The sequence below is a fragment of the Pristiophorus japonicus genome, chromosome 2 (genome assembly GCF_044704955.1).
Source record: "Pristiophorus japonicus isolate sPriJap1 chromosome 2, sPriJap1.hap1, whole genome shotgun sequence".
NCBI classification, from domain to species: Eukaryota; Metazoa; Chordata; class Chondrichthyes; family Pristiophoridae; genus Pristiophorus; species Pristiophorus japonicus.
In genome coordinates, this window is record NC_091978.1 from 246,587,948 (window position 1) to 246,615,121 (window position 27,174).

The 27,174-nt window shown below is 44.5% G+C and overlaps 1 protein-coding gene across 1 annotated transcript in view; it reads left to right on the top strand.

Annotated features, from left to right (window-relative positions):
- sec24d (SEC24 homolog D, COPII coat complex component) overlaps positions 1–27,174 on the top strand; it is a 339,975-nt gene that overhangs the window by 294,664 nt on the left and 18,137 nt on the right. The window contains exon 19 of the mRNA XM_070864059.1: positions 7,212–7,330. Coding sequence (XP_070720160.1) covers positions 7,212–7,330 — 119 coding nt within the window. The remainder of the gene's footprint in view (positions 1–7,211; positions 7,331–27,174) is intronic.

Below are 27,174 nucleotides of genomic sequence, written 5' to 3' on the forward strand. Positions count from 1 at the left end.
AGGCACGCATCATCTTCATCATGGGAGGAGCTACTGTGCATACGCGAACGCTCTACTGTGCATGTGGACAACTGCCGGCACTCTTTTAGGCGCAGGGCCCTAGCTCCGCCCCCCCCCCCCCCCACTGTGATTACCACGCCAGAGCGGGAATACAGCGACATATTTTTGCCGCCATTTTGAGAGCAGAAAGTCGGCGCACCTCAGGTAAGTGCACCGAAAAAAACGGAGGGCCAAATTTGGGCCCATTAAGTCACCAATAGTGCATTCACAGTCCATGATTTTAGCATTGGTGCAAAGGTGAAACCAATTTTCTCCAGTGCTAACTTGGAGCATAAATCGAGTTTAGGATCCAACCTGACGCAGAAGCAATGCAGAGTGAGTCTCCCTTCTCCATCTGTTGGTCCCTGAACCGGATTTACACTAGAACTGCAGCTACAGTGCCAAGTGAGAGACTGCTTTACACTGACACTACAGTTGTGGTGTAAATGCATCCTAAAATGTTTGTCTTGTAGTAAATTAGTTGCATGAGAGGTTTTACCTTGTGTTCAAAAGCAAAATCCTTGGCCATGCAATAAAAGCAAGACTTTGCTATTTCAGCAATATAATAATGCTCATGTTTCAGTGTTTCCTGGCTAAAGTGGTTCAGAGTGTCAGTGTTGGCTTTCTTCTGCAATTCAGCTTTGGTTGCTAGCTTCCATCATAAATGACACATGAAATCAAGGAATGTCAACAAAAATTTAACATGACATCCCTATTTTTGCAATTTTGGCAGAATTGGTGCTGCACACACCTATGCTGTGTGAAAGAAGGCTGCACTGAATTTTGTAGTGTAAGAATAGGCCACAAAGGAAAAACTTGGCCTATAGCACACTTTGATGGGGATGCAAAATCCCTGAGACAGCAGCTCGTAAGGTGTTACAGCTCAGTGTTAAAGGGAAAGTTGTGATGGTGGCAGAAAAGTACACAAATTGTTCACAATGGTACAGTGGAGATATGTGGGCATTTTTGCGAACTTTGGGGTCAAGTTTCGGACTGAATTGCTCCTATTTTTTTGGAGCAACTAATTTAAAATGGAGTATCTTAGAAATTGCACTTCTCGGCATTTAGTTTGCACCAGTTCTAGCGAGTTAGAACAGTTTCATTTTAGAACATATTTATTTTCAATGGGGGGGGGGCGTGTCCGGCCACTTACGCCTGTTTTGCAAGTTTAGGCAGCGAAAACTTACTCCAAACTAACTTAGAATGGAGTAAGTGTAGATTTTTGTATGCTCAGAAAATTCTTGCCTACACTTAGAAATCAGGCACAGGGAACGAGAGATGGGGAGGGTGGGGGGCAGGGAAGGAAGTTTACAAACATGACACACATCCCTTTTACAAATAAAGAGCCATCATCAATAATAAATGATAAATAAATCAATAAATCAACCAATGAATCAATTTAAAAAAAATAATAATTAAAAAATCAATAAATAAAAAATTACGTTTCTACACACCGACTGCAGCACCGGGAGCCCTCCAACAGCATGCTGGAACGGGCCCCCCCAGTGTCTCTCTCTCTCTCTGTCTGTCAGTGTCTCTCTGTCTGTCAGTGTGTCTCTGTGTTTCTGACAGCAAGGGGTGGGGGGTGGGAGGGAGAGTAGGGGGAAGAGGAGAGGAGGGAGGGAGGGGAGGGAAGGGGGAGGAGAGGGGGTGAGAGGGAGGGAGGGGAGGAGAAGAAAGGAGGGAGGGGAGGAGAAGAGAGGAGGGGGAGGAGATGGAGGGGAGGAGAGGAGAGGAGGGGGAGGAGAGGGAGGAGAGGAGAGGGAGGGAGGGGAGAGTGAGGGAGGGAGGGGAGGAGAAGAGAGGAGGGAAGGGGGAGGAGAGGAGGGAGGGGGGAGGCTGAATGGGCCTGGCTGACGAGAGGAAGCCAGGCCAAAGACCGGGCGGGTGGGCCCCGCCGAGGATGTGGAGGGAGGGGTAACGGCTGAATGAGAGGGAGGGGGAGGGGGAGCGGACCGGACCTGAAGGGGCGGGGGGGGGGGGAGGGCCGGAGCTGACCTGAACGGGTGGGGGGCGGGAGAGTGCCGGAGCGGACCTGAATGGGGGGTGGGGGAGGGAGCCAGAACGGGAGCTGAAGCTCAAGACGAGGGAGGCCTGAGTCCAATCTTTGCCGCCCCAGTGAGCCCATTTGGCCAGGGCTAGGGGCAGCGTGCTTCGGGCCCCTCCCACGCAGCCTCGGCGGCCTGGAGCTACTGCACATGCGCGCACAGTCTAGTGCGCATGTGCAGAGGTCCCGGCACTGTCCGCCCCCCACAGCTTGTGCTGCGCTGCGCTGAGTCCAAAGCAGGCCTGATCATGGTGGAGAATACCGAGGTAAATATTAGGTGTGCTTTTCGTTCTAGAAAGTCGGCGGACCTCTCGGAGATGTGCTGTTCTATGGGTCGGTCGAAACTTGGGCCCTTTGATTCTGAAGGTTTGGAGGCCCTGCTTAGCAAGGAAGGGTGGGTATCATTGGGACTGAAAGTCACCCTCCAGTAAAAGCGCAGTGGAACCAAGTCAATGTAGCCAACAAACTATCTTGTACCTGGATCCAATTGAAGAAGTAGTTTGTTGGTATTGGGAGCAAGGTGAAGGTTGGTACTATATACGTTAATTTTACACTTTCTTGTGGGGCCCATAAAGCGTGGAACAAAATTAAGTTGGGAACTGCCTCAGCCTCTGGAAGCTACCATTTGAAGTATTGTACACAATTATTGCCCTCTTACACACACTCTTTCATTGTACTTAAGCTGCATGGCACACTTGAAGATGGAATTGGCAGCATCCTAGATGAAATTGCCTATGCTGTTAGGGGGTTTCTCAGTGGGAGTAGCAGCTATGGATGTAAGGTTGCCCTGCATTTCCTAAGAGCCCCTTCAAATAATCCAGATACCATGGAATTCTAGACATTGAAGGCATCATGGCTACTTCCTGGATAACAGCCACTGACATACATACTGACATTTCTGTGACCAGATACCAACTGAAGGAAAGTAAGAAAGAACTTGTATTTGTATAGCGCCTTTCGTGTCCACATCCCAGAGTGCTTCAGAGCCAATTTTTAAAAACGTATTGTCACTGTTATGTGGGCAAATATGGTAACCAATTTGCATGCAGCAAGGTCCCATAAACAGCAATGAAATAAATGATCAGCTAATCTGTTCTGATGGTGAATGAAAACATTTTCTTTATATGAAGGCCATCGGGTTGATATGAAAACATGGGTGCCATGTGTGACTCTTTGCACTGAAGGGAACCCTGCCACCTATGTAATCTGTGCATCCTGCTCAGCTAATACCTCTTTTCCATAGGAAAGTGATGAAGGTCCTGCTCCTTGCAAGCACTGATACATATTTGTGCTGCACATTGCCTGACGCAGTGTGCTAGGATAGCTCAGTTAGATCCATTAGCATGAAAACCTTATGCTGTGGTAACCTTCTTCTGTGGAAAAAACTGTCCCTGATACAATTGTTGTCTCGAGGTCATTGTGCAGCAGATGGCATAATTCTATGGCAGCTTTTCTTCTAAAGTGAAAGCAATAAAGACAGGGGTCCTCTAATTTGCCCAGGTGCAGGTCCTAGGGCAGTGACGGATGTGGCCCAAATGCCACCAGGGTAGTTGCATCTGCATTTGTTAGTCACTCACAAACTATTCATCTCAGTTTTGCAGTGTACTTGAACCTCTACAGGGATACCCAATGTCATTACTTTGTATGGTGTAGCTTGAATATCAGGTGCAACCAAGAATAATGAAGAAAAGTATTATAAAAGAAAAACTCAAAAAGCCAAAAATCAAGGACAACCTATCAAAAACAATTGGTGTATTGTACAAAATGTAACAACAGGGAAATAAAACCACATAGAAAAGTCCCTGCATCACAAATCTACCGTTTGACTTCATGAAGCCTATATGAACAGGCCACATCCTGCGATTCCTGCTTGCTAATTTTTTATGGCAAGGCTTGCGCTGTGGGTGAAGCCTCACTCTGAGATATGAAGTTTAGTGTGGAACTTTTAAACAGTATTTTTGCATGTTTAATTGAGGCTATACATGCTGGTAACCTGACCTCCGTTTTTTTTCCACAAAATTGCCTCTTATGCAATTGAGGGCACTGTGAATCGGGTGTGCGGGATCGGGAGTCCAATTTTCCAACTTGGCTGGCTGCATTTGAGGTCGTGGCCTTGCAACATTTACCCTAACTTTTTCTTAAAATTCAGTCAATTACAGCAATACAATAGACTTGGAACCAAAACATTACAACAGTCAAATGCAAAACGACATCATTGTGTAGTTGCATGCTATTTTTCATATTCTAACTTGCTATTAATGCTGGGCACAACGAATTGTATTTGGCAATGTCCATTTGGTTCAGCTTGTAGCACTTTAGTCTGAGTCAGAAGGTTATGGGTTCAAGCCCCACTTTTACACTTAAGTATATAAGCTAGGCTGACATTTTAATGCTGAATTGAGCGATTGTTGATTTCAATGGAATGAAAGGCAAACAGATTCTATAACGGACGGGCGATCTGCGACAGCAGATTACTGCCCATGCAGTAAGGATGAATATTTTCCCCACTGTCTTTTGTATGAGGTATTAAATCAAAGCCCATGTACCTGTTCAAAGAAACATGAACGATCTCTCTATTTGAAGAAGATCAAAGAGTTATCCTGGTATAGTGACCAACATTTCTTTTTCAACCAAAAATAAATGAATTCATTATTTTTCTAGTCTGGTAGTCTGTAGCAATTGTAATAGTAACTTCTGCCATTTTTTATAAAACATGTTCAAATGCAAAAAGCTTCTTCCCCTTCCTTTTTTTGAATAGGTGAAATTTGTGCTTCTCAAGGAGAAGGGAGTGCTGGGGCTGAAACATTTCCTCACTTCTGATATCACACCTTATGAAAAATATAAAAATACTGCCCAGTGGAAGGACAATGTGCACCATATTCTGTTGACACTTAGCATTAAGCTCTCTGTTGAAGTGAGGAAGTCCTGTGCTTGGCATCAAGCATTCCTACAGCATCACACTTCATAGAAACATAGAAAATAGGTGCAGGAGTAAGCCATTCGGCCCTTCTAGCCTGCACCGCCATTCAATGAGTTCATGGCTGAACATGCAAATTCAGTACCTCATTTCTGCTTTCTCGCCATACCCCTTGATCCCCCTAGTAGTAAGGACTTCATCTAACTTCCTTTTGAATATATTTAGTGAATTGGCCTCAACTACTTTCTGTGGTAGAGAATTCCACAGGTTCACCACTCTCTGGGTGAAGAAATTTCTCCTCATCTCGGTCCTAAATGGCTTAGCCCTTATCCTTAGACTGTGACCCCTGGTTCTGGACTTCCCCAACATTGGGAACATTCTTCCTGCATCAAACCTGTCTAAACCCGTCAGAATTTTAAACGTTTCTATGAGGTCCCCTCTCATTCTTCTGAACTCCAGTGAATACAAGCCCAGTTGATCCAGTCTTTCTTGATAGGTCAGTCCCACCATCCCGGGAATCAGTCTGGTGAACCTTCGCTGCACTCCCTCAATAGCAAGAATGTCCTTCCTCAAGTTAGGAGACCAAAACTGTACACAATACTCCAGGTGTGGCCTCACCAACGCCCTGTACAACTGTAGCAACACCTCCCTGCCCCTGTACTCAAATCCCCTCGCTATGAAGGCCAACATGCCATTTGCTTTCTTAACCGCCTGCTGTACCTGCATGCCAACCTTCAATGACTGATGTACCATGACACCCAGGTCTCGTTGCACCTCCCCTTTTCCTAATCTGTCACCATTCAGATAATAGTCTGTCTCTCTGTTTTTACCACCAAAGTGGATAACCTCACATTTATCCACATTATACTTCATCTGCCATGCATTTGCCCACTCACCTAACCTATCCAAGTCACTCTGCAGCCTCATAGCATCCTCCTCGCAGCTCATACTGCCACCCAACTAAGTGTCATCCGCAAATTTGGAGATACTACATTTAATCCCCTCGTCTAAATCATTAATGTACAGTGTAAACAGCTGGGGCACCAGCACAGAACCTTGCGGTACCCCACTAGTCACTGCCTGCCATTCTGAAAAGTTCCCATTTACTCCTACTCTTTGCTTCCTGTCTGACAACCAGTTCTCAATCCATGTCAGCACACTACCCCCAATCCCATGTGCTTTAACTTTGCACATTAATCTCTTGTGTGGGACCTTGTCGAAAGCCTTCTGAAAGTCCAAATATACCACATCAACTGGTTCTCACTTGTCCACTCTACTGGAAACATCCTCATAAAATTCCAGAAGATTTGTCAAGCATGATTTCCCTTTCACAAATTCATGCTGACTTGGACCTATCATGTCACCTCTTTCCAAATGCGCTGCTGTGACATCCTTAATAATTGATTCCATCATTTTACCCACTACTGAGGTCAGGCTGACCGGTCTATAATTCCCTGTTTTCTCTCTCCCTCCTTTTTTAAAAAGTGGGGTTACATTGGCTACCCTCCACTCGATAGGAACTGATCCAGAGTCAATGGAATGTTGGAAAATGACTGTCAATGCATCCGCTATTTCCAAGGCCACCTCCTTAAGTACTCTGGGATGCAGTCCATCAGGTCCTGGGGATTTATCGGCCTTCAATCCCATCAATTTCCCCAACACAATTTCCCGACTAATAAAGATTTCCCTCAGTTCCTCCTCCTTACTAGACCCTCTGACCCCTTTTATATCCGGAAGGTTGTTTGTGTCCTCCTTAGTGAATACCGAACCAAAGTACTTGTTCATTTGCAGTTACCCTCACCCTTCGAAAATAAGTACACTCTCCACATGATGTTTGCAACCATTATGATAAGCAGATGCCTGTCGGAGGATCTGTGAATTGAATTGTTTCAGCATGTACTAGGAAGATTCACAAAATGTAATTTTTCTGAACCTTCCTACAGTCATCATTTAAAATTTACATAAGAGTTATTCTCAATGTATTTAAAATATAATGACTGTTTCCATAATGATATTGCTCATGTTACTTGACTGCATGAAGTCAGAATTTCCTTTCATATTATTGTCAAATTTATCTGTTTTGTCCTATAACACTGCTGTGAAGCGCCTTGGAATGTGTTACTATATTAAAGGCGCTGCATAAATAAAAGTTATTGTTGTTCATAGGGAATAGGTTTTAAATGTTTTTGTTTTGATTATTTGAACCAGCATACAGAGCCATTCTAAGCCAACCTCTGAAGACTGTTAGAGAGATACTGGTTAACCAAACTGCTCACATATTGGCGTGTTACAGGAAGAATTGTGCCAGCCCCTCATCAGCTGGCCAGGTGAGTACAAGTTAATCAGCCTCAAATCAAATCAGTAGTGTATAGTCCAATAGATTTATCTATCATCTAAGAAATTATTGCTAGAGTTTTGATTGCTGCCAACTATTATGGCACTTTTCCTAAATTTAAATTAAACAATGTCATTGTTATTTGCTTCTCTGGTTTGATTTAGTTGCTATATAATTTACAATGACAATATTCATTTTTTCTGTTACACAAAGCCATCAATTTAAATTCACACAAAACAGTATCACATTATAACATAATATGTAATTATTCTAATGACACAGCTTGAATTTCAATTGTACAAAAATAGTTCTTAAAACACCATACCCCTTTCTAATCCCAATTTGGAGAAACCATTGCTTTATGCTTAGATCAAGGATGAGTAATATCAGTATAGAGAGTACATACAAAGCCACGGTGGTTAATGAATGCTAAAGCATGCATTTTTATTTTACATATATAATAAAGTTAATTGTGTATATTATATACAAAGCTATATGTTAGCGACCTATAAACATGCTTTTGTTTCTGTTTCTGCACCTATCTATAATGCTGGACAAATGTCAATTCATAGTGTTCATGATTGGTTTGTTCGAATGGTGCTGTCAGTGATGTACTCCTGCAGGTTTTAGTTCATTGCTAATGAAACAGATTAATAAAGCAGAGGATACATGCTATAATATTTGTACAATGATTAAACCTGATCAAGTAATATGCATTGCAGAATTACAGATGCATTGTGAAGTAACGCCCACATATTCGATAAATATCCAGTGAAAGGGAAGATTTCTTCTGATTGCTATTTGTAGAAAAATCATAAACATTTGGACTAGATTTTGGGCTTTTGCGATTTTTGGGGCGCTAATTGCAGCTTGGTGTTAAAGATAGTGCCTGAAAATAGTTTGCACCCTCGACTGCAAGTTTCGGCAAAAATGTAAGTTGGAGAAGCGTTGATGTTAACTCGGGCATTGCACAACGGACTTTGTGTGCCTGAGCCGAAACTTGCAGTGGCAAAGAAGTTTCATTGTAGTTTATTGCCCTGCAACATAACACTGTGTATTGTATTCTTTTATTTTGATGGGGGGTGCTTTTGTGACTTTGTTGCAGTAAAATATATGAATCATCATTTGCCACTGGTGTCTTGTGCATCATTCCAACGTTCACAGGAGATGTGCCTTTATGGGGGCACATAGCGTGTCCGGTATTAGCTCCATTCCCCGGTTTCCTCCATTTAGGAGAGCTGGTCCATTACGAGCTGGCAAAGTGCGACTTTTGGTCTGGCAGCATCTCCACACTGCCTCCCCCTGGATGGGATGGCTATCCAATGGGGACCTCGCCAGGCTACTCTTCGTCATCCTCCTCCAGAGGTGGGCATGCAATCCCCATTGGCAATGCCTGGCCAAGTTGTGCAGCATGCAGCACACCACAATGAATTCGGAAACCTGTTGAGGGGAGTATTAAAAGCTGCCTCCAGAGCAGTCCAGGCATTGGTCTGCCTGTAGGACATGGCATATCTCTGTCAGCGCTTCATTTCAGAAGCGCAACCTTCTCGCACACTGCTCCTCAGAGAGTTGGAGGTATGAGCGTTGGTGCCTGTAAACCCATTGGGGGGCGGGGTGAGGCCTCCTCCCCGGACACCTTCGGCCTCTCCTCATCCGTGGGCCGACATGGCCAAGTGCCCTTCTTCTAACTTGAGACCGCCTGGTAATAGCATGGAGCATGATATGCTGTCGAACTAGCAATGCCCCCATTAAATTTTCTCACTGAAATTGTAAGGGCACCGTATTGGCAGATAAAAGTGAAGTATGCAAGTCGGAGCTTCATGAAGCGTTATGTGTGCAACCGTTGTAATCAATGTGACCCGCGATGTAGGATCCTCATCCCTCCATTTAAAAATGCTGCAAATACCGCCTACTGCACCCTGGGACCGCCTGTTTTTTTTTCAGACGTTTCCTGGGGCGGGCGTTAAATGAGGTGTAAGGGCTGAATGTTCGATCCAGGACGCTAGCACAGCGTTGCATGACGACTGACGTCATGATCGCAATTAAAATGGATGGCGGGGCGGTAAGTTTTTGCAGTAGTCGAATCTACTGGCTGGGCAATAAATCCTGGATGCCCGGCATTACACACAAAAACAGCATTTAACGCCCTGCCAGGGCGCTAACCAAGGCGCAACTGAGTTGAAAATCCAGCCCAAAGAACCTATGGCTCCAATACAAATAGTGTGGATATATACTTATGTTGTAGAGTGAGTAATGTTACTACATTGACTGTCTTGAGGGCCATTTGTTTTGGTTGTTTGAACTTTCAGTCTATCCCAATGTTCATTGGTTAATGTGGAATTGATTTGGGAATGATTATGGAATAGCAAACTATTGCCCTGTAGCTGAAAGCACGTGTAAAATAGCAGTAAATCAATAACGAAATTTCATATAACCAACTATAAACTAAAAATAGGACAGTCAAAATAGTACTTTGTGAATGTCAGCGGACAGGCTGAGCAATGCAGTCTGTAGTATATCAGAACTAAGACATTTCTGTTCAAGATAAATTAAAGAGGAAAGTGGGTGCGTGTCAAATTAGGTTATCTTTATCCTATGTACCCCTTAAAATCCTAGCCCTGAGAGTCATCATAATGAAAATACATGATGGATTAAATTGTCCTTCCATTCATTTAAATGAAGGAAAATTGAGCAGGCTCTGTTACAGGCATGAGGTGCTCCCTGCCCAATTTTCCTTTCTGCATTCCATCCAGACAATGCATTCTGTCCAAGCAGGAAAGATAAAAATGCACCCTAGTGTGCTGCAGCCATATTTGATAGTTGACTGAACTCATTACTGCAGCAGATTATACAAAAAAAAAGTTATTGCATCCCAATATGGTCGTCAGTTTAGCTTTGTCTGAAACCTGAGGTTTTTTTTAAAGGAAGACTTGATTAGACGCTAGAACTTTAAATCATGTTTAATTTAGTTTAATTATCTGGAAAGCTTAAATATTATGGCCCTGAAACCCATGGGGTTTCTCCCAGTCTCTTGCCATAATTTCCCTCATCACATTCACCTCTTCAATCAAGACCTCCAAGGTGATTGTAGAGAACTTCTGATTCATCTTGCATTTTGCACAAATAATAGTCAGTAATATCAATAAAGTGAATGCAACCTCCCTTGAAGAGGTGCATCTCTGCCTTAAGTAGGCTTCTGGAGTCCCGCCGGAAATAATGCCCAGAAAGTGGGTGAGCTGCCCATTCCCAACAGGATCGGGTGGGAAACCTGCCTGTCAAATTTAAATGAGACCTGGGAGTTAAAATACCTGGGCATGAAATCTAGGGTAGTGAGTACTTTCTTGCAATTGTCCCGCTGGGTTAAAATCAGAGTTTGAGAGAGCCACAAACTTTATCCTCAAAATGACGATTACTTATCCACATCTAACCTGAATCCTAAAATGTTGCGTTCTTGCGCAGGTGTGTAACTGTAACAGTACATCAACAGGCTTCCAACCAGAAGGTTGTGAGCCTGAATGCCAAATTTGATTTTTGTTGAAACTTTACATGTCCTTCACTTCATGGTTGGGATGGTAAATGGAGCTTGCTCTAGCAACTATTCCAAATGCTTAAAAGATTTAATTTCTGCTATAAATAAAAATGCATTTCATGCACCTGATTTGAGGAGTGAAACATTCTGAATTCAACCTCTTTATTGGGCATCCTTATGCACACATTGCTCATGCTGTAACACTGGGATTTTGATAGAGTGCATAGATAGAAACTACAGTACTTCCAGTACTACCATGCAACACAATGAGCAATTAATCTGGCAGAAGTAGTAAGGAAAGAAAGACGTCCTAAAGCGCATTACAGACAATGAAGTACTTTTTGAAGTGTAGTCACTGTTGTAATGTAGGAAACATGGCAGCCAATTTGCACACAGCAAGCTCCCACAGCAATGTGATAATGATCAGATTATCTGTTTTAAATGTTGATTGAGGGATAAATATTGGCCAGGACACCAGAGATAACTCCTCTGCTCTTCTTCAAAATAGTGCCATGGGATCTTTTAAATCCACCTGGGACCTCGATTTAACATCCCATCAGAAAGACGACAGTTCCAACAGTACAATGCTCCCTCAGTACTGCACTCAAGTGTCAGCCTAGATTTTTTGTGCTCAAGTCTCTGGAGTGGGACTTGAACCCACAACCTTCTAACTCAGAGGCAAGAGGTGCTATCCACTGAGCCACAGCTGACACTGCTAATTAGTAGAAATGTTTAAATTAATAATTTATGTACCAAAATCTTAGATCTTAGTCTTATATCTGCTTTAGTTGTATTCACTCTGTTACATTAGATTACAAACAAGTGTGGTTCATGTCAAACTGCAATAGCAAACGTGAAGCTGAGGAACAGCTGAGAAACTGTAACTGCAACCAATGGCTTTAATTATTTTTGTTTGTAAAATAATCCTCAAGTCTACCAAAGCAAACTTAACACATTTGTCACATTCTTGTTTTTCTGCCTCCTCTGTGGAAAAATGCTCTGATGATATTAGGTGAACTCTCAAAAGTTCTATCCTTATAAGGGCACAGAATTAGTAACTTCTGCAGGGAGTTGGAACCAGATTTGTCCTGTTCCATATACAGAATGACTATCTTAACCTTTGAAGGAAGTGGAATATGGACAGAAGAAACATAAACGTAAAACTAACATGCTTTCTTCAGCTGAAATAATCAAAAGGGACAGACTTGAGCATTCCACTGTTGACAAGCCATAGACTGAAACACTGAGAAATGTTATATGTTGGATTAGTCCTTACTGATTGCTGAAAGAGTTTATAAGAGCGAAGCTTTGCAAAATAATATTTATTTATAAATTATATGGAAAAAGGCAGGATAAATGCAATCAAGGATATTGGCTTGCTTCCAGCGAATTTACTTTGCAAAGTTATGGGCTGGATTTTAGACTTTTATGTTTTTGGGGCGATAATGGCAAAGGGGCGGGAAAGTTAGCAACTGGGACTAGTTTGCACCTCAGTAGGTAAGTTTTGGCATCTGGGCCCTGCGTCAGGGGGGGCAGCGCTAAGGGAGGCATTATACACCTCTCTTGGCGCTAGGATGGGAAACCTCCGAGCTAAAGAACTGGCCCAGGAGCGCTCTGAGAGATGTCTGGGGGGGGTGGGGGGGATGCGGGGGAACCTAAAATAAACACACAAACATTCCCAAAACATTGCCCATGCCACCACAACAAACATTGCTAAAAAATTAAAAGAAAAAACAATCACACTTACCTTAGGAGTCCAGTACTCACCTCTTCGCCAACAGGATGGTTGGACCGCCCTGCTTTCTCAGGCGATCATTGCGAGGCGCGCTTCCATGCGGACGGGTCGTGCATTAGCTCAAACTCGTGCCAGTATCTCAACCAGGGGTGTTGCACACCAGCGCAGCTCTTCTGGGCAGTGCTGCTCTGCGCCGCTGCAAAACTGGACCCGAGGATTGTCAACGGGCGCTGGAGGCTAACTGCCTGCCCAGAAGACCTCACCGTCGCCGTTGCCACCACTCCAGGGTGAAAAACAGAGTGCAAAAGACCAGAAGAGCGCGGAAAATCCAGCCTAAAATGTGTAGTTTAAGTGATTTGAATCAGTAGATAAGGTAATCTCATAAATAAACCCAGTGTTTAGGATGAATACACTCCAACAAATCAAAAGATTCTGTAGAGGCTCAAAAAGCTTTAATTCCATTGACAGAAGCAATGACTCACAATTACACTGAAGTTCTAATTAAACTTTTACAATAAGACATTAACTTTTCTACTTAAAAGCTTTTTTTGATAATGAGAAAAAGTTCAAACATTGTAACACAAAATGACTACTATAATAGTTATAATATGGTTTTAATTGAACTTTATGTCAATATTTTTGTCAAGTAGAATTATATGTAAACTGCCAGGTACAATATTGAGTTGAGTATCTTTTTCCATTTTTTCGGAGAATTTGATTCATTTAGAAGTTTATAATGTTTCAATTACCTAATTTCCAGTTGAGACATGTTAATCACCCTGTGAACATATCCTAAACTTTTCAATATGATGTATTTTTGGTGACACATAAATTTGGATGAACAATTAGATAAAAGTAAAAGGAAAGAATAGCAGTCACTGCAATTATTTGCCAAGTTAGTTTGCTACAGAGTTAATCTCAGGACAGAACATGCCAATGCTAGAAAAAGTTAAACACCAACATGTAATATGCTTCATGGGCGATTTTAATCTTCATGTTGGTTGGACAAATCAAATTGGCCAAGGTAGCCTTGAGGAAGAGTTCATAGAAACATGGAAATCTACAAGGAGGCCACTTAGGCCCATCGTGTCCGTGCTGGCCGACAAAGAGCCACATGGACCTCGGTCAGCAGTCCTGAAGGTTACATATAAACCTATGAACAATGAACAATGGCAGAAAGGTAACGAGCATCCGGCCCCACCAGTCCGCCCCACACAACTGCGATACCCCATGCATCACAACATTTTACACTCCACCCCAACTGGAACCATGTGATCTCCTGGGAGAGGCAAAAAAGCAGATTAAAAACCCAGATTCTTGGAAATTTCCTGTCCGACCCATCCAGGTGATCGAAACTAGTCCAGGAGATCACTCTGGCCATATTCGATTCCCTGAAGTATTTATCATCGTATCTGCGCCAGCCAACAAGAGGTTTTCCAGTCTAATCTCACTTACCAACTCTAGGTCCGTAACCCTGCAGGTTACGTCAATTCATAGAGTGAATCCTGGATGATTCCCTTGAACAGTACATTGTGGAACCAACCAGGGAGCAGGCTATCTTAGATTTGGTACAATGTAATGAGACAGGATTAATAAATGATCTCATAATAAAGGATCCTCTAGGAAAGAGTGATCATAGCATGGTTGAATTTCAAATCCAGTTCGAGGGTGAGAAAGTTGGGTCTCAAACCAGTGCCCTGATCTTAAATAAAGGCGATTACAAAGGTATGAAGGCAGAGTTGGCTAAAGTGGACTGGGAAAATAGATTAAAGTGTAAGACAGTTGATTAGCAGTGCCAGACATTAAAGGAGATATTTCGTAACTCTCAACAAAAATATATTCCAGTGAGAAGGAAAGACTTTAAGAGAAGGGAGAACCATCCGTGGCTAATTAAGGAAGTAAAGGATAGTATCAACTTGAAAACAATGGCATACAATGTTGTCAAGAATAGTGGGAGGCCAGAGGATTTGGAATTTTAAAAAAAACAGCAAAGGACAAGTAAAAAAATAATAAAGAGAGAGAAGATGGATTATGAGAGTAAACTAGCAAGAAATATAAAAGCAGATAGTAAGTTCTTCTACAGGTATACAAAAGGGAAGAGGGTAGCTAAAGTAAACGCTGGTCCCTTAGAGGATGAGACTGGGGAATTAATAATGGGGAACAGGGAAATGGCAGAAACTTTGAACAAATATTTTATATCAGTCTTCATGGTAGAAGACACTAAAAACATCCCAATAATAGATAATCAAAGGGCTAGAGGGAGGGGGGAACTTAAAACAATCACTATCATTGAAGAAAAAGTACTCGGTAAAATATTGGGACAAAAGGTAGACAAGTCCCCTGAACCTGAAGGCCTGCATCCTAGGGTCTTAAAAGAAGTGGTTCCAGAGATAGTGGTAGCATTGGTTGCTCTCTACCAAAATTCCCTGGATTCTGGAGAGGTCCCAGCGGATTGGAAAATCGCAAATGTAACGCCCCTATTTAAGAAAGTAGGGAGACAGAAAGCAGGAAACTACAGACCAGTTAGCCTAACATCTGTCATTGGGAAAATGCTGGAGTCCATTATTAAGGAAGTAGCAGCAGGACATTTGGAAAAGCAGAATACAGTCAGGCGGAGTCAGCATGATTTTATGAAAGGGAAATCATGTTTGACAAATTTGCTGGAGTTCTTTGAGGATGTAACGAGCAGGGTGGATAAGGGGGATCCAGTGAATGTGGTGTATTTCGATTTCCATAAGGCATTCGATAAGGTGCCACATAAAAGACTACTGCACAAGATAAGAGCTCACGGAATTGGAGGTAATATATTAGCATGGATAGAGGATTGGCTAACTAACAGAAAACAGAGTCTGAATAAATGGGTCACTTTACGGTTGGCAAACAGTAACTAGTGAGGTGCCACAGGGATCATTGCTGGAGCCTCAACTATTTACAATCTATATTAATGACTTGGATGAAAGGACCGAGTGTAATGTAGCCAAGTTTGCTGATTGATACAAAGATGGGTGGGAAAGCAAGTTGTGAGGAGGACACAAAGAATCTGCAAAAGGATATTGGCAGGCTAATTGAGTGAGCAAACATTTGGCAGATGGAGTATAATGTGGGAAAATATAAAGTTGTCTACTTTGGCAGAAAAAATAAAAAAGCAAATTAATATTTAAATGGAGAGAAATTACAAAATGCTGCAGTACAGAGGAACCTGGGGGTCCTTGTGCATGAAACACAAAAAGTTATTATGCAGGTCCAGCAAGTAATCAGGAAGGCAAATGGAATGTTGGCCTTTATTGCAAGGAGGGATGGAGTATAAAAGCAGAAAAGTCCTGCTACAACTGTACAGGGTATTGGTGAGACCATACCTAGAGTACTGCGTACAGTTATTTAAGGAGGGGTATACTTGCATTGGAGGTAGTTCAGAGAATGTTCGCTAAGTTGATTCCTGTGATGAAGGGTTGTCACATGAAGAAAGGTTGAGCAGGTTTGGCCTATACTCATTGGAGTTTAGAAGAATGAGAGGTGATCTTATTGAAACATATAAGATACTGAGGGGGCTCGACAACTTAGATGCAGAGAGGATGTTTCTACTCATGGGATAATCTAGAACTAGGGGGCATTGTTTAAAAATAAGGGGTCGCTCATTTAGAACTGAGATGAGGAGGAATTTCTTCTCTCAGAGAATCGTAAACCTGTGGAATTCTCTGCCCCAGAGAGATGTGGAGGCTGGGTCATTAAATTTATTTAAGGTGAAAATGGACAGATTGTTGAACGATAAGGTAGTGAAGGGATATGGTGAGCGGGCAGGGAAGTGAAGCTGAGCCCAAGATCAGATCAGCCGTGATCTTATTAAATGAGGAGCCAAATGGCCTACTCCTGCTCCTATTTCTTGTGTTCTTGGTACCACTCTGTAATGTGGCTGTATATAGATAAGGATATTTTGTAATTGATAGTGATGACTCACATTGTAACAACAGGGTTCATAAGTGCTTAATCCAAATATATAGTAGCACACACCACATCATTTAGCATGGCTATTACAGATCAGCTTGATTGGAATTTCATATATTTTTGTCAACTTAGCAAACTACCCAACTTATATTGGACATGATTTTCAGAGTTAGCAGGTAGAGGGGGTAAATAACAATTTCTTCCTCTCTACATACCTTGCTGTTTTTAAGGAGAGAAAGACTGTGTGGGGGGTTTTGCCAATTGTACTGTTATGGGAGTGTTTCTGGGAAACAATGGCCATATTTTTAGGTGTGCAGTTGTGAGAATTGAAGTCACAAACCCACTTAATCACTAGGAATCCAAAGTCATCTGAGCCCTAGTCTTAGGTCCGAGTTGGATTTGGACCAACTAAAAGTTCTGGAAATGATTGCAAGTTCAGAATGTTCCAAACTGCTGACTGATTCAATAGATCTAGCAGCCAAATCCAAAGCTCACTTTTCACTGAAACAGGGTACAACAGAATCTTCATAATGACTGTATGCATTCTGCTCTTCCCAAGTTCAAAATGATTTGCTACTCATTCTTTTGTAGCTTAGACTGTATGTAATGGATTAGTAATTAGAATCCACCCATACGTAGCTTGTTATCTTAAACAGTTGGCTGATTTACAAGCCTTAATGCACCTTAACAAGAGTACCAGAAATAGTTTTATACCATGAACATGCTAATTCATACTCCATCTAGTTTACACGGTGTCTTCAGCAGCCGGAATACCATTGAAGATAGTCTTCCCATTGGTAAATTAAACAAAATGATACTAGTACGATTGGAAGCACTCATACTCCTCTTTGGGCAGGATTTTCCCTGATGCCGCTAATTGTTGGGAGCTGGCAGCAGCAATTGTCATAATTGACAATTTTGGTTTGACATGCTGACTTCGTAGATGCTTTTGACGTTGTTGACCTCCAGGAATCTTCCCCTGAAATTAGAGATGATCCTAGCCAGATAGGCAGTCACACATGAAACTTTACACTAACTGTGCATGTGTGAATCTCACACATACATAGTTATCCATTGTTACTGAAATCAACACCAGAATATTAGGAACAGGAGTAGCCCATTCAGCACCTCGAGTCTGCTTCACCATTCAATTAGATCATGGCTGATCTGCTGAATGTCCCTTGATAATCTTACCTAACTAAAATCTATCTATCTCAGCTTTGAAAACTCCAATTGTCCCAGCATCCACAGCCTTTTGGGGGAGAGAGTTTCAGATTTCTACTACCTTTTGTGTGAAGAAGTTCTTCCTGGTTTAACTTCTGTGGACTAACTCTACTATTAACATTATGTCCTTTTGTTCTTGATTCCCCCACTAGGGGAAATAGTTTCTCCCTATCTACCTCCTCAAATCCTTAGAACATTTTAAATACCTCAATCAGATCACCCCTCAATCTTCTATACTCAAGTTCATAATATCATAATATCATCAAGTTTAGAATAGTTATGGAAAAGGATAAGGATCAATCAAGCATAACAATACTAAACTGGAGGAAGGCTAACTACAGTGAGTTGAAAAGGGATCTGACCCAGGTGGTTCAGAATCAAAAACTGGTAGGCAAAACAGTAATTTAATAATAGGAGGCCTTCAAAGAGGAAATGGTCCGGCTACAGAGTAGATACATTCCCACAAGGGGGAAAGGAAGGGCATTCAAAGCAAGAGCTCCCTGGATGACAAAATATATCGGGCTGGATTTTCCTTTTAAATCGCCCCCACCCGATCCTTAGCGGTGTTCCGGCGGTTGTGTCTTTTTCAACCACCAGAATGCCTGCCGCTGGTGCGCGCTCCCACGGTTTTTGGGTGCTCCATGTCGACGACGGTGATGCGGGAGCGAAGTGGAGCGGGTGGTGTGCAGCAGAGGAGGCTTATCGACTCAGGAATCTTCAGCTGCCAAGTTGTGCGCACCCGTGAGGCTCCGACGAGAGGCCAGGGACTGCCGGCCTGAGATCGCTATGGGGTGGGGGTGGGGGGAAGAACGAGATTGCTGTGGGGGGTAGGGGAAAGAGTGAGATCGCAGTGGAGGGGGGTGGGAAACAGAGTGAGATCATTGTGGGGGGTGGGGGAGAGAGAGTGAGATCGCTGTGGGGGGGAGGGGAGAGAGTGAGATCACTGTGGGGGGGAGGGGAGAGAGTGAGATTGCTGTGGGGGGAGGGGAGAGAGTGAGATCGCTGTGGGGGGGGGGGAAGAGAGATTGCTGTGGGGGGGAGGGGAGAGAGTGAGATCGCAGTGAGGGGTGGGGTAGAGAGATTGCTGTGGGGGGGAGGGGAGAGAGTGAAATCACTGTGGGAGGGGGGAGAGAGTGACATCGCTGTGGGGGGGAGGGGAGAGAGTGAGATCACTGTGAGGGGGGGGAAGAGAGATTGCTGTTGGGGGAGGGGAGAGAGTGAGATCGCTGTGGGGGGTGGGGGAGAGAGTGAGATCACTGTGGGGGGGGTGAAGAGAAATCGCTGTGGAGGCGGGGGGGTGGCGGGTGAGACAGACTGGGAGGTGAGATAGACTAGGAGGAGGAGAGACTGGGGGTGAGAGAGACTAATGTGATTGAGACTAGTGAATGAGAGATACTAAAGGAGTAAATAAGGCTTTATTAGACCATTTATATTATTGCCTAACACTTGAAAATACTACAATCCATTTAAAAATACATAAAATTGTGGAGAGCTATAAAGATCTGTGTAATATCAAACAAATCTGTCAGATCTGTGTCCATACTGCCCACTTAAGATCCAGTAAGATCTGCTTTTTCAGAACGGTATTAAGGTCCGGTGGTAAACGGATCTTAATGATGAAACTTCCATTTTGGGCAGTAATATATGGGCGGACAGTATCAAATACCACCCAGCGGTAATGACTGTGGAATTTACCACTGGGCGTATCCGGGCGGTAAATGTGTTTTTTTCGATGAAACTTGTATTTCTGGGCGGTAACTGGGCGGTAAATGGGTGATTTGAGAGGAAACTCCAGCCCACAGAGATTCAATTGAAACAGGAAAAGGAAGCTTATGACAAATGTAAGGTACATAATACAGTAGAGAACCAAGCTGAATATAGAAAGTGTCATGTATGTAACCACAATGTAACACCACAGTATTACTGTATATATTCAACCTAGATGCACACCTAGGACTTCGTAGCAGACCTCCGGCATTTGGCCAGCCTCTGTAAGTTCACAGACGCCTGCAGTGAGGAGATGCTAAGGGACTTCTTTATTGAGGACATTGGTCATGCAGAAATTTTCTGCAAATTAATTGAGACCAAGGATTTGACCTTGGAAGCGGCGGCGTTGATGGCTCAAACTTTCATGGCGGGGGAGGAAGAGACGAAAATAATATACACGCGCAATTCTGCCTCTAACGCGGCGATGGATCAGGGAGTCAACATCATCAATGCAACTCAGAGCCCCGCAGGCAGGCAGGGGCAGTCCGACACTCCCCAGGCAGCAATAGACCCCAGAGTGGGACTTCAGCAGAGACAATGGCAGGCTGAACGGACATATACGCCATCACGGGACAATGCGGCCCGGGATGGGGCCATTGACACCCACTAATAGGGTATTTAAGAACATTCAAAGGAACAGTCAGCGCGGAATGCCTGGCCATAGTCCCTTTGTTCCCAACAATGGAAACTTTAACTCATGCTGGAGGTGTGGGGGGGAAACACTCAGCTAGATCTTGCAGATTTCAACAGTTTGTCTGCAGGAACTGCAATCTCAGTGGCCACTTAGCTCGAATGTGCAGGAAGTCTGCAACCAGACTAATATATGAGGTGGATGGACCAGAAGAGGGTTCTTTGAAGCAGGTTGATTTTTGGGGCAAACCGATGGATGCTGAGGCTCAGTGGGTCCATGTGGCGAATATTCACAGTTCATACAACAAAACGCCACCAATGATGATGAGGGTTTTATTAAATGGTATCCCAGTACGCATGGAGCTGGACACTGGGGCCAGCCAGTCACTCATGGGCGTTCAGCAATTTGAGAAGCTATGGCCACTTAAAGCCAGTAGACCCAAATTAGCACGTATTGAGACACAATTACGGACTTACACTAAAGAAATCATTCCGGTGCTAGGCAGTGCAATGTTGGCTGTCACACACAATGGGTAATTGAATCGGCTGCCGCTCTGGATTGTCCCGGACAATGGTCCCGCACTGTTGGGGAGGAGCTGGTTAGCCGAGATGAACTGAAAATGGGGGGATGTTCACGCAATGTCATCTGTGGAGCGAAGTTCGTGCTCACAAGTCCTACAACAATTCGATTCACTATTCCAACCTGGCATCAAAGGCACTAAAGTAGTGATACACATCACCCCGGACGCCAGGCCAGTGCACCACAAAGCCAGAGCGGTGCCGTATGTGATGCGGGAAAAGATCAAGAGCGAATTGGACCGGCCGTTGAGAGAGGGCATCATCTCGCTTGTTGAATTCAGCGACTGGGCGAGCCCCATCGTTCCCGTCCTAAAAGCGGATGGCTCTGTCAGGATCTGTGGCGACTACAAGGCCACCATCAATCGGGTGTCCCTACAAGATCAATACCCGCTCCCAAGAGTGGAGGACCTCTTCGCCACGCTGGCAGGCCGCAAGCTATTCACCAAGTTGGACCTCACTTCAGCCTATATGACCCAGGAACTGGCCGACGAATCTAAACTACTGACCACCATCACCATGCACAAGGGACTCTTCGTTTATAACAGGTGCCCATTTGGCATTCGATCAGCGGCTGCGATTTTTCAACGAAACATGGATAGCCTGCTTAAATCCATTTCTGGAACGATCGCATTGCAGGACGACATCCTCATCATGGGTCGAGACACCGAGGAACACTTCCACAACCTGGAGGAGGTGCTACGCCGACTGAACCGGGTAGACCTGCGACTCAAGAAGTCTAAATGTGTGTTCTTAGCTCCTGAGGTTGAGTTTCTGGGCAGGAGGGTTGCTGCAGATGGGATTCAGCCCACCGAATCCAAAACAGAGGCGATTCGATGAGCACCCAGGCCCTGCAACATATTGGAATTGCGTTCATTCCTGGGATTGTTGAACTATTTCGGGAACTTTCTGCCGAACTTGAGCACATTGTTGGAGCCGCTACACGTGCTCCTGCGTAAGGGTTGCGATTGGTTTTGGGGGGACTGTCAGGAACGGGCTTTTGATCGGGCGCGAAACCTACTTTGTTCAAACAAGTTGTTGATCCTGTTCGACCCCTGTAAAAACTTGGTTCTGACATGTGATGCATCGTCCTATGGGGTTGGGTGCGTGTTGCAGCAGGGCAATGCTGAGGGTCAACTACAACCTGTGCCTTATGCCTCCAGGTCACGCTCTCAAGTAGAACGGGGATATGAGATGGTCGAGAAGGAACCGCTTGCATGTGTCTATGGTGTAAAAAAAATGCATCAGTATCTCTTTGGTAGGAAGTTTGAATTAGAGATGGACTACAAGCCATTAACATCCCTGCTGTCAGACAGCAAGGCTGCCAATGCCAATACATCAGCTCGCATACAGTGATGGGCTCTCACACTGGCTGCTTATGGCTACTCCATCCCGCACCGGCCCGGCACTAAAAATTACGCTGACGCGCTCAGCAGGCTTCCACTGTCCACTACTGAGGGGGCAGCGGAGCAAAGCGCCGAGATGGTCATGACTGTCGATGCCTTTGACAGCGTAGGCTCTCCCATCACAGCCCGCCAGATCAAAATCTGGACAAACAGAGATCCCCTCCTATCCCTGATTAAGAAATGTGTCCTGACTGGGGATTGGGTGCCCGCACACGGAGCATGCCCTGAGGAGGTCAGACCGTTCCACAGACGGATGGATGAGCTCTCCATCCAAGCCAACTGCCTACTATGGGGCAGCCAGGTAGTTATGCCCCAGAAGGGCAGGGAGGCATTCATCAGGGAACTCCACAGCGAGCACCCAGGAATTGTGCTGATGAAGGCCATTGCCCGGTCACACGTTTGGTGGCCTGGAATTGATTCAGACCTGGAACACTGTGTTCGCAGGTGCACGACGTGTGCTCAGCTGGGTAATGCCCCCAGGGAGGCCCCGCTCAGCCCGTGGCCCTGGCCCACCAGGCCATGGTCATGCAGTCATGTTGACTATGCGGGCCCGTTCATGGGCAAGATGTTCCTTATTGTGGTAGATGCATACTCGAAATGGATCGAGTGCATCATTCTGAATTCATGCACGTCATCCGCCACGTGGAAAGCCTACGTGTGATCTTTGCAAACCGTGGCTTGCCGGACATCCTGGTTAGTGATAATGGCCCATGTTTCACAAGCTACGAATTGAGAGAGTTTATGTCGGGCAATGTCATCAACCATGTCAGGACTGCGCTGTTCAAGCCGGCCTCCAATGGACAGGCGGAACGTGCAGTCCAAATCATTAAGCAAGGTATGCTCAGGATTCAAGGACCCTCCCTACAATGCCGCCTATCGCGTCTCCTGCTGGCCGATAGATCCCGACCGCACTCACTCACGGGGGTCCCGCCCGCAGAGCTACTGATGAAATGGACACTCAAAACTCAGTTGTCCCTCATTCACCCAGTCCTGACCGACATAGTTGAGGGCAAGCGCAAGTCACAAAACGAGTACCATGATTGTAATTCGAGGGGGAGACGTATAGAAATAAATTATCCTGTATTCATCCTCAATCACGCCATGAGGCCCAAATGGCTTTAGGGCACTGTAATTGACAAAGAGGGGAATAGGGTCATCGTGGTAAAACTCAACAAAGGTCAGATATGCCGTGAGCATCTGGACCAAGTCAAAAAAAGGTTCAGCATCGACACGGAGGAACCTGAAGAAGACCATGAGATGGAGCTCACAACACCGCCAGTGAACGAGCAACAAGAGCAATCAGAAGAATGCACAGTCCCTGCGGTCAGCCCGGACAGGCCGGAATCACCACAGGTGACAGACACTCACGTCAGTGTCCAACAACCAGAGCCCTAACTGCGGCACTCCACGAGGGAGCGTAGACCACCTGAAAGACTAAACCTATGATCCCAATAAGACTTTGCGGGGGGGGGAGGTGATGTCATGTATGTAACCACAATGTAACACCACTGTATTACTGTATACACTCAACCTAGATGCACACCTTGACCACAAGGGGTGAACTTGTGGGAGACACTCCTTACCTGATCACTCAGGTATAAAAAAGGAGGTCCCACGAGAGTCATCGTCTTTGGAGTCCTGTGAATAAAGAGTTAAGGTCACAGAGTGATCTTGTCCCCAGAATGTACCTCGTGTGGTTTCATATTGTAGAGTAAGGACATTACAAAAAGTACAGAGAAGATCTAAAAAAGAAAATAAGAGGGGCAAAGAGAGTATGAGAAAAGATTAGTAGCTAACACAAAAGGGAACACAAAACAACAACAACAGTTTATATTTATATAGCACCTTTAACATAATAAAACATCCCAAGGCACTTCACAACAGAGTTATAAAAAAATGTAACACCGAGCCACATAAGGAGATATTAGGCCAGATGACCAAAAGTTTGGTCAAAGAGGTAGGTTTTCAAGAGCATCTTAAAAGACATAGAGAGGCGACGAGGTTTAGGGAGGGAATTCCAAAGCTGAGGGCCTTGGCAGCTGAAGGTACGGCCACCAATGGTGGACCGAATAAAATCAAGGATGCTCAAGAGGCCAGAATTAGAGGGTTAGTGAGGCTGGAAGACATAACAGAGAAAGGGCGATGCCATGGGGGGTTTTGAAAACTAAGATGAGAATTTTAAAATCGAGGCATTGCTTATCCGGGAGCCAATGTAGATCAGTGAGCACAGGGATGATGGGTGAATAGGACTTGGTGCAATTTAGGACACTGGCCGCAGAGATTTGAATGAGCTCAAGTTTGCAGAGAGCAGAACATGGGAAGCCAGCCAGGAGAGCATTGGAATAGTCAAGCCGAGAGATAACAAAGGCATGGATGAGGATTTCAGTAGCAGATGAGCTGAGTCAGGGATGGAGCTGGGTGATGTTCTGAAGGTGGAAATAAGCAGTCTTAGTGATGGCACAGATATGTGTTCAACAACTCATCTCAGAGTCAAATACAACACGAAAGGTTGCGAACAGCCTAGTTCAGCCTCAGGCAGTTGTCAGAGAGAGGGATGGAGTCGGAGGCTAGGGAATGGAGTTTGTGGTGGGGACTGAAGACAATGGCTTTATCTTCCAAATATTTATTTGGAGGAAATTTCTGCTCATCCAGTACTGGATGTTGGACAAGCAGACTGACAATTTAGAGATAGTGGAGAGGTCAAGAGAAGTGGTGTTGAGGTAGAGGTAGGTATCGTCAGTGTACATGTGGAAACTGATGCTGTATTTTTGGAAGATGTTGCCGAGGGGCAGCATGTAGATGAGAAATAGGAGGGGCTAAGGATAGATGCTCAGGGGACACCAGAGGTAACAGTGCAGGGGCAGGAAGAGAAGCCATTGCAGGTGATTCTCTGTCTAAGAATAGATAGATAAGAATGTAGTGTGTACAGGCGAGTGTAGTCCCACCCAGCTGAACGATGGAGGAGAGGCATTAGAGGAGAATGGTGTGATCACCTGTGTCAAAGGCTGCAGACAGGTCGAGAAGAACGAAGTGATAGTTTACGTTTGTCACAGTCACATAGGATGTCATTTGTGATTTTGATGGTCACAGAGCTGGTCTCCAGTCGTCTTGGGTAATCCTTGCCACTGGACCAAGACCGAGCTCTGTCAAGCCTGTGTGGTGGTTGGTGTGCAACGGCCACCACACGTTAAAAAAATCCAAGCACAGGCATCTTCCACCCTCCAAGATGTAGTTCGGGATCTGGAATATTAGGTCCTTCATTGAAGCACCTGTGAACTCATTTCTTTTGGCATGGAAGCAAGTCGTCCTCGCTTTGAGGGACTGCCTATGATAGAAACATAGAAACATAGAAAATAGGTGCAGGAGTAGGCCATTCGGCCCTTCTAGCCTGCACCGCCATTCAATGAGTTCATGGCTGAACATGCAACTTCAGTACCCCATTCCTGCTTTCTCGCCATACCCCTTGATCCCCCTAGTAGTGAGGACTTCATCTAACTCCTTTTTGAATATATTTAGTGAATTGGCCTCAACAACTTTCTGTGGTAGAGAATTCCACAGGTTCGCCACTCTCTGGGTGAAGAAATTCCTCCTCATCTCGGTCCTAAATGGCTTACCCCTTATCCTTAGACTGTGTCCCCTGGTTCTGGACTTCCCCATCATTGGGAACATTCTTCCTGCATCTAACCTGTCTAACCCCGTCAGAATTTTAAACGTTTCTATGAGGTCCCCTCTCATTCTTCTGAACTCCAGTGAATACAAGCCCAGTTGATCCAGTCTTTCTTGATAGGTCAGTCCCGCCATCCCGGGAATCAGTCTGGTGAACCTTCGCTGCACTCCCTCAATAGCAAGAATGTCCTTCCTCAGGTTAGGAGACCAAAACTGTACACAATACTCCAGGTGTGGCCTCACCAAGGCCCTGTACAACTGTAGCAACACCTCCCTGCCCCTGTACTCAAATCCCCTTGCTATGAAGGCCAACATGCTATTTGCTTTCTTAACCGCCTGCTGTACCTGCATGCCAACCTTCAATAACTGATGGTGATGATGATGATGGGAGCCGTTTCAGTAATGTGGCAATGATGGAAACCTGATAGGAGGAATTCAAACATGGAGTTCCACAAAAGATGGGCATGGATTTGGGAGGCGACAACACATTCAAGGACTTTGGAGAGCAAAGTGAGGTTTGAGATGGGGGCGGTAGTTTGAAAGGATGGAGAGGTCAAGTCTTTTATAAACATATAAATAATAAAAGAGTAAACAAAAGAAGGTTGGGACTAATTTGTGGAGGCAGAGGGCATGGCTGAGATTCTAAATGATTACTTTGCATCTGTCTTCACTAGAGAAGAAGGTGCTGGGGGAACTTTTACAGACAATAATCAAGGACAAAATTAATTGGCATTTGGAAAGGTATGGGCTAATAAATGACAGTCAGCACGGATTTGTTAAAGGCAAATCATGCTTTACGACCTTGATTGAGCTCTTTGATGAAGGAACAGAGAGGGTTGATGAGGGTACTGCGGTTGATGTTGTGTATATGCACTTTCAAAAGGCATTTGACAAAGTATGACATAATAGACTTGTTAGCAAAGTTAAAGCCCATGGGATTAAAGTGACAGTGGCAGTGTGGATACAAAATTGGCTAAGACAGAAAGCAGAGAATAGTGGTGAATTGTTGCTTTTCAGACTGGAGGGAAGGATACAGTGGTGTTCCCCAGGGGTTGGTATTGGGACCACTGCTCTTTTTGATATATATCTGCAACTGAGAGTGACCATAATATGGTGGAATTCTGCATTAGGATGGAAAATGAAACAGTTAATTCAGAGACCATGGTCCAGAACTTAAAGAAGGGTAACTTTGAAGGTATGAGGCGTGAATTGGCTAAGATAGATTGGCGAATGATACTTAAGGGGTTGACTGTGGATGGGCAATGGCAGACATTTAGAGACCGCATGGATGAATTACAACAATTGTACATTCCTGTCTGGCGTAAAAATAAAAAAGGGAAGGTGGCTCAACCGTGGCTATC